At 46.4% G+C, this 8,481-nt stretch overlaps 1 protein-coding gene across 1 annotated transcript in view; it reads right to left on the bottom strand.

Moving 5' to 3' along the window:
- DAW1 (dynein assembly factor with WD repeats 1) overlaps positions 1-8,395 on the bottom strand; it is a 45,853-nt gene extending 37,458 nt beyond the window's left edge. Inside the window, exons 1-2 of the mRNA XM_006020734.1 lie at positions 8,328-8,395; positions 5,532-5,604 (exon numbers count right to left, since the gene is read on the bottom strand). Coding sequence (XP_006020796.1) covers positions 5,532-5,604; positions 8,328-8,367 — 113 coding nt within the window. The 5' untranslated portion in view covers positions 8,368-8,395. The remainder of the gene's footprint in view (positions 1-5,531; positions 5,605-8,327) is intronic.
- Between the last annotated feature and the right edge of the window lie 86 nt (positions 8,396-8,481).

The following is an 8,481-nucleotide window of genomic DNA, read 5'->3' on the forward strand; positions in this document are numbered from 1 at the left end:
AGCCCACCCTGCCCTGCCCTACACAGATGCAGGGGCACACACGCCCCCCACACACCCTCCTGGGGTGCAAGCAGCAGCGGATGGGAAGTGCCTGCCCATGCCCCCTCCCTCCCCGCAGGGGTATTGATCTACCCCTCCCCATGCCCCTTCTCTCCCTCCTCCCCTTCCACCACACTGGACTAATCAGCTAGAGGCAGCTCTCCATGCTGCCAGCTGTGCTCCTCGCTGCCCGAGTGCTGCACTGCAGCTGCGTGCAGCACGGGCATTTATCGGTCAAATTATTGGCCCCATCAGGCCGACATCCAATACAGACAGTTTTCTTTATATTGGTACCGATCTGATATCAGACTGATGTATCGGTGCACCGCTGATCCTAATGTGCAGAAAGACTAGCAAGTACGGCAGAAGAACAGCTTGGCTTAGCAGGAAACTCTCCAGTAAACTAAGTCACAAAAAGGAAGCTTAGAAGAAGTGGAAACTTGGACAAATAAATAGGGAGGAGTATAAGAGCACTGGTCAGACATGCAGGGTTGAAGTCAGGAAGGCCAAACACAATTGGAGTTGTAACTATCAAGGGACGTGAAAGGTAACAAGAAGGGTTTCTAAAAGTATGCCAGTAGCAAGAGGAGAATCAGGGAAAGTGTGGGTCCTTTCCTGAATGGAAGAGATAACCTTGTGACAAAGTATGCAGAAAAGGCTGAAGTGCTCAATCCCTTTTTTGCCTCAGTCTTCACAGGCAAGGTCAACTCCCAGACTCGTGCAGTTAGGGGCAGCACAGGCAGCACAGTTTGGGGAGGAGGTGAGCAGGCAACAGTGGCAAAAGAACAGATTAGGGGCTATTTAGAAAAAACTGGACATATACAAATCCATAAGATCGGACAGGAGGCACCCAAGAGTGCTGAGGGAGTTGGCTGATAAAATTGCAGAGCCACTGGCCATCATCTGAAAATTCATGGCCAAAAGGAGTGGTCCTAGATCATTAGAAAAGGGCAAATATAATGCCCATATTTAAGAAAGGGAAAAAGGAGAATCCCGCGAATTACGGACCAGTCAGCTTCACCTCAGTCCCTGAAAAATCATAGAGCAGGTCCTCTAGGAATCCATTTCTAAGCACTTGGAGGAGAAGAAGGTGATTAGGAACAATCACCTGGCAGGGGGTGAAAAGCACCTTGCTCAAATTCTTCGATGACACTAAGATGTGGGGAGAGGCGGGCATGATAGAAGGGAGGGAACAGGCTACAACTAGATCTGGACAGGTTACAGAGGTGGGCAGATGAGAATAGGATGGGATTCAATACTGACAAGTGCAGGGTACTGCACCTAGGGAGAAAGAACCAGCAGCACACCTATAGGCTGGGGAACTCCCTTCTTGTCAGCACAGAGGCAGAAAGGGATCTTCGAGTCATTATTAATTCCAAAATGAACATGGGCCCCCAATGTGAGGACGCAGTCAGTAAGGCTAACTGCACCTTGTCATGCATCCACAGATGCATCACAATCAGGTCCAAGGAGGTGATCCTCCCCCTCTATGCAATATTGGTCATGCTGCAGTTGGAGTACTGCATCCAGTTCTGGGCACCGCACTTCAGGAGGGATGTGGATAGCATTGAGAGGGTCCAAAGGAGGGCCACTTGCATGATGAGGGGGCAGCAGGGCAGGCCCTATGAAGAGAGGCTACAGGACCTGAACCTGTTCAGCCTCCACAAGAGAAGGCTGAGAGGGGATCTGGTGGCCATCTATAAACTTACCAGGGGGGACCTGCAGGGAACAGGACAGTCCCTGTTCCCCCAGGCACTACCAAGAGTAACTAGGAATTACAGCCAAAAGTTCACTGAGACTAGGTTCAGGCTAGACATCAGGAAGCACTACTTCACAGTCAAGGCAGCTAGGATCTAGAACCAACTTCCAAGGGAAGTGGTGCTCACTCCGACCCTGGGGGTCTTCAAAAGGAGGCTAGATAATCACTTAGCCAAGGTCATTTGACCCCGGCGTTCTTTCCTGCCCATGGCGGGGAATCGGACTTGATGATCTGCTCAGGTCCCTTCCAACCCTACCAACTATGAAACCATGTAACAGTCAGCATGGATTTACCAAGAGCAACTCATGCCTGACCAATCTGACTGCATTCTATTCAGTAGGGACCCTACTGAATACTCAGGGGCAGCCAACAGGCAATCCCCATGAAAAGAAAGAACTCCTAAATACCAACTTCACATCAGTATTCCTTAAATCAAATGGGGACCGTTCACCTGACCAGAGGCCCAGGGTATATGGGGAAGACAGCAGACTACATGAAATCATTCCTGAACAGGTGAGGGATCTCCTACAACACTTGGACATTTTCAAGTCTGCCAGGCCAAATGACCTGCATCTGAGAGTCCTGAAAAAACTGGCTGAACTTATAGCAGCACTGCTGGCAAAGTTGTTTAAGAGTCATGGAACTTGGAAGTGGTCCCCGATAACTGGAAAAGGACCAATGTGGTGCCCATCTTCAAGAAAGGAAAGCATTCTGCCCATGCCAGAAGCCAAGGGCCCAATCTTGACCAGAACCCCCTTTTCAAAATCCTTGATCTGCTGTTCTCAGGTGTTCCAACACAGTGGAAAGATAACTACCACATAGGACAAATGTGGCCACGCAAGGAGCTTTGTCACTATGTCATAACTAAAAGACAAACATAGTCAATGGAAAGGGCAAGTCACTAAGAAAGTATACCAACAAGCAAGAATTCACAGGGACAAAAATCAGGAAGAAAAGGGGGAAAAATGAGATACAGCTGGCAAACAATGTTAAAAACAACAAAAAAGTTTCTGTCAGAAAAAAGAAACAGACCAAGGAAACTGGGGTTGAGTGTAAGCTATTAACAGAAGACACAAAGAAGGCAGAGCTGCTCAAAGACTACTTTGCCTCAATCTTCACAAACAAAAATAAATTGCAAACAGAAAGCTAACAAAATTAATATAGACAAAGGAGCAGGTCTACAGATCATGGTACATAAATAGTGTGTCAGAGAGATTTAAAAAAAAAAATGACTGAAGTTGGCAGGGCCTGATGAAATGGACTTAGTGCTGACCAAAGAGGAAGACACGGTAGGGGACCTGAAGATTGGAGGTGCTCTGGGCAACAGTGACCGTGACCTGATTAGGTTCACCATCCACCAAAAGGCTGGGAACTCAGCCAATAGAACAGAAGTGCTAGCCTGCAGAAGGGCAGACTTTGGTAAGCTCAGGAGCCTAGTTAGAAAGGCCCTCCGCAACCATCAATTGGATGACTTGGGAGTTCAGGATCGGTGGATCTTCCTTAAAGGGGCAATTCTCACTGCCCAAAAAGAGGCCATCCCCACACAGTCAAAAAGTGGGAAAGGGGCCAAGAGACCCGCTTGCTTAACAAGGACATCAGGGAACTTTTGAAAAAGAAAAGAGAAGCATATAAGCAATCGGAAAACAGTTCAGCATCCAGAGAGGAATATAATCCCATGGCAAGGGTCTGTAGGTACGAGATGCAGAAAGCCAAGGCAGGTATGGAGATCAAGCTGGCAGGCATCCAAAATAAAGGACAACAAAAAGTTCTTCTATAGGGAGCAAGAAAAAAAGAAAGAAAAAAAAAATCAAGCTCCACTGTGGGACCTCTACTGTGGGGCAGCCCACAGCTGATCCCCATGAAAAGGCAGAGCTCCTAAATACTTATTTCACATTGTGTTCCAAAATAAGATGGGAGCTGTTCACCTGTCCAGAGGCCCAGGGATTATGGGGAAGACAACAGTCCACATAAAATCAGTCCCAAACAGGTGAGGGTACTCTTAGATCATCTGGATGTATTCAAGTCTGCTGGGCCAGATGACCTGCATCCAAGAGTAATGAAAAAACTGGCTGAGCTCATAGCAGAGCCTCTGGCAAAGCTGTTCTAAGACTCATGGAATTCAGGAGTGGTCCAGAACGACTGGAAGAGGGCTAACGTGGTACCCATCTTTAAGAAACGGTAGAGGGATGACCAGTCCTGTGAAAAATCTTTGAAAAAATTGTCAAGGAGGCCATCAACCACAAGTTTGTAACTAGTGGGGTACAGGCAGTCCTCTACTTACAACATTTTGAGTTACAATGTTTTGCACTGACAAGTTTTATAAATTGACACCTTGTTTCAACTTTATGATGTCAATTCCAACTTTACAATGCTTGATCCGATGTGACGCCATGCCAGAGAACAAGTTCGCTGCTTCGCTCATCTCCCTGGAGAACATCTGTCCAAACTGCCTTGGACACTTCCTTTAAGAAAGCAGCCAAGACTCCAGAAAAACCTGCAGCCAAGACTCCCGAAAAGATTCCAGCCAAAAACCCTTCAAAAAGTCCAACCAAGAGTCTTTCAAAAAGTCCAGCAGCATCACCTCAAAGAAATCCTTCCAAATCAATACAATTGCTATTTACAATATAAATATATTAATGTAGCTATGTTACTCATCTATAATTGATTGAGTATAAAATACTGGGGTCCCCCAGCAGCGATGCACCGACGGGAGTGGGGGTACTCCAGCGGCCGATCACCAACCCCAGAAGCGCCAGCGGTAAACCAGAACTTCCATCAGTGCTTCTCAGGGGGGCACCAGCCAGCGCTCCCCACTCCCCAGCTAGCAAGGGCCAATTTCAGTGGGGCACACACACCCCCGTCACCAATGCAAGTATGTCAAGGGTGAACACTGAGATCTAGAGGAGCACCGCGACAAAAAGGCATCTTCAGGGAGGACGAGGCCCAATAGGCACAAGCTAATTGAGGGAAGATTTAAGTTGGACATTAAGAAAAACTTATTTTCCAAAAGGGTATCTAAAATCTCGAACACACTCCCAGCAGGGGTGCTGCATCCTTGGAGGTGTTCAAGAGGAGACTGGACAAGCACCTCATTGAGCTTGTTTGAGCCCAATAATCTGCTGCCCATGGCAGGGGACCAGACTTGATGATCTTACAGGCCCCTTCTGGTCCTTTGATTCTATGATTCTAAATTCTTCAGCAGCCTAGGATGAAGCCTTGGAGCAACTTGCAACACTATGTGACCAAAACAGCAGGACAATGGAACAAACTAGCCAGAGAATTTATAGAATTTCTGTTATTGGCGGTCTGCATGAAGCTGCTGAGACTATGGACACACATTACATTTATAGCGCATTACATTTATAGCTTATACATTAAAGCATTTATATGCTTGTAGCACTATAAACAAACATATACCTACAGCCTGAATAAACATTTGTCTGAGATGGTTTAGGAATAGTAAATCATGCATCTATACAGAGACCCTGGAGCTCCCATCAAACTCTATGACTAAGGCATGGCCATAACAAATCAGAATGTATTATTGTTTAATGCCATCATATAATTAGAAATATTAGGATCATAACTTCACTAAGTTCTCTCTTTTTAAGAGAAAAATTTCATTCCAAAGCATGTTTAAACTAGCCAAGAAAACTTTATCATAAAATTATGTGAAATTCTACAATACAGTAATGTATTGTAGAATCCACTGCTTAAATAATCTCATACTTACCCAGTGCTGAGATCCAGTAAATCTATGGATTTGGTCTTCAGTTCACCACCTTGTACATATTCCAAAATAATGCCTTGAAAGAAACATAATAAATAATTCCAAATTAGATGTTTATTATGGTGGCTAGCTTCTCGGGGCACATATTGTAGCTCTGACCCTTACAGGTGTATGACTCCACTGAGCCATTCCTAAATTACATCACTGTAACCGAGATGAAAATTAGGATGACTACCAAGTAGGCTCTCAGTGTTTAAATAACAACATAAAAACATTAGATATTATCATTCTAAATGCTGGATTTCCAGTTCAAAATAAAGGAAAGAAAATAATATCAGAACAATCATGGGTAGAACCTTCAAGGAAGATGCAGAATTAATATACAGCACTTTTGGTCTGGTGTCAAGCCACTACCTTGTTTCACCGCCTCAAAATGAACTATCTAAGGATTCTGTCAACCCCCTGTTCGAGTAACTTAGAGCTGATTAAATATTAATGGATAAATAATGTACGGTGTGCTCAAAAATTGCCACCATTTGTCAAATTAACTGTTATAAATAATGAATTTGTTCTGCATACTATGTTTTGCCATATTTGACCAGTTCTAAACTCAAACGCTGCTGCTCTGAAGTATGTAGTACCAAGTGTTTTGTAGTACCTTTTTAAAATATACAAAAAATGTGTTGTTTACTTCGATTTGCAAAGGTCTACATGAAGAACCATATATATTTGAAAACACACTTCCCAAGACTGAGAATGATTTGGCACCACTCCCCAAAATGTATTCTGAGCTTAAGAATTAAGGTGTTTTGCCACATTCATCATTGGCAGCCATCAGCATTGGGAGACCATAGAGATTGTACCTTTGGTGGGTTATCGGGTACAGCTTCTTGAGTGCCTGAATCCCATGTGCAACAAGCAGACCCTCTGGCAAGTTGCATGTACAAACCCAGTTGAACTTCCACTGACATGCCAAGTACTGTTTTGTCTTGCCTGCCTCCGACACCTCTTCTCTAGCTCGTCATTGGCCCTCTCCATCTCAAAGCAATGTAGACCCTGCTTCACAACTTTCCAATCACAATAGTCTGTTTCCTGCCCACAAACTACTCCTATTCCAGCTCCAGCTCCCCGGTACCCCTACCTCAGGCTTTTAATTAGCATCTAATCACTCACAGCTGAGTTCCTAATCCAAGGCTGGCTGCCCCACCTGAACGGCCAGACCACCCTGCTACAGGTACCTTTTTGTTCAAGAGATGTGTCCTATATGTGTCCTGCTTCATAGCTACTCACCTTGGGGACAATAAATCAAGTTCATACTGGTTATCCTTTATTATTATTTATGATTATTCTTTTAAGCACGGAGTCAATGCAGCTATGGGATTCTGATCTGGATTCTATCTTGGTTGACTACAGTCCTGATCCTGCATTTAAACTCCATATATGTGAAACCTTCCACCTTTGTGGCATCTCACTGACACTAGGCAGGGCACTTAGTTTCAACTGTAGAATCAAATACTACCCTCACTTACACCTGTTCCATCCCAAAAAATACAATACAGTGAGGCTGGAGTGAAACTGGTATTCCTGGTGATTATGAGCATGGGCACATCATCACAGATAATACAAGACATGTTTTTCTTCAGTTAAACAGAAACTAGATGCTTTACTAATATGCTAGCAGGTAGAGCATTTTAAGGCTTCAGTAGTGAGTTCAAGATCCATGCAAAAATCGGAATATGCATTCATTTGCTAGATTATATAGAAAGCTTTTAAAAAGCACAACAAATGAGGCACAAAATAGCCGTAAGAGGTTGTTTCATTAGTCCTGCTGTTATGACAGTTAAATGTACATCTCTTGTCCAGATTCATCAAACAAAACCTAGCCTTCTTGAGCATCTTGGCAGTGGCTCCAATACTTCACTAGTCATTTCAACACTTGAGTGAATCTCATCACAGCTGAGTTACTATTTTTTTGGCTAGAGCAGTGTGCAGGGCTGGAGAACAGAAGAGGAAGCAGGGATGGCTCCCAGGGAGCAGCACTGCAGGATAAAGGGCAGTTTCCATAGTGTGGCTCCAGACCAGTGCAAGGTAAAGGCTAAAGATACCTGTGGTGTAGAGAAAAACTAGCAGGAGGTGACAATGAACCATGAAGTAAATGGAGCCTCTCACAGCGCCACCTGACTAGAAATGCCACTGCCTTTCCCAGACCGGGTTCTTTGGGTAGATGGGATATCTTTTATTAAACCAGCTCAAACAGTTGGAGACTCTTCTTTGCATGCTTTGAAAGCTTGCAAAGACGAATTTTTTTCCAACTATTTGAGTGGGTCTAATAAAAAAAGATTATTACCTCCCTGTGTCAACACGGCTACAACCAACACCCCATGGCTGCCTTCCCCAGGCTGCTGGCTTGGGTGGAGCGGGACTCCAAGGGGGGCCGCGCTGCACCGCGGGGCTGCCCCCGAGGGGAGACACCCGCGCACAGACGCATCAGGCCGTGGAGCTCCAGGACCCGGGGCTGGGGAGGGGGGTCTTTTAAAATGCAAACGAAACCCTTTGCTGCGGCCAGCGGAGCAAAGCGGAGCAGGCACCGCAGGACCCAGCAGCCGTTTCTCTCCGCAAAAGCGGGGCCACGTGCAGGGCGCGTAACTGGGGGCCCCGGGCGCTGCGCACCCGGAGGCTGAGGGCGGCGAGGCCGCCCCCGCAGTTTGCAGCCGCCCGGGCGGGACGCGCGCTGGGGAGAGCCCCTTGCCCCGAGCATCCCCCCTCTCCCCACGGCCCGGCCCGGCCCCTCGTCCGCACCCGGCGGGTAGTAGCGCAGCAGGAACCGCTTCAGCTTCATCCTCTCGCCCGAGCTGGAAGCCCGGCGCTGGCGCCGTTACCATAGAAACCGGCCAAACAGACGCCGCCTGCAGTGCGCAGGCGCGGCCGGAGCCCCTGGCGCGGGGCATGGAGA

This window comes from Alligator sinensis, unplaced genomic scaffold (genome assembly GCF_000455745.1).
Source record: "Alligator sinensis unplaced genomic scaffold, ASM45574v1 scaffold596_1, whole genome shotgun sequence".
NCBI classification, from domain to species: domain Eukaryota; kingdom Metazoa; phylum Chordata; order Crocodylia; family Alligatoridae; genus Alligator; species Alligator sinensis.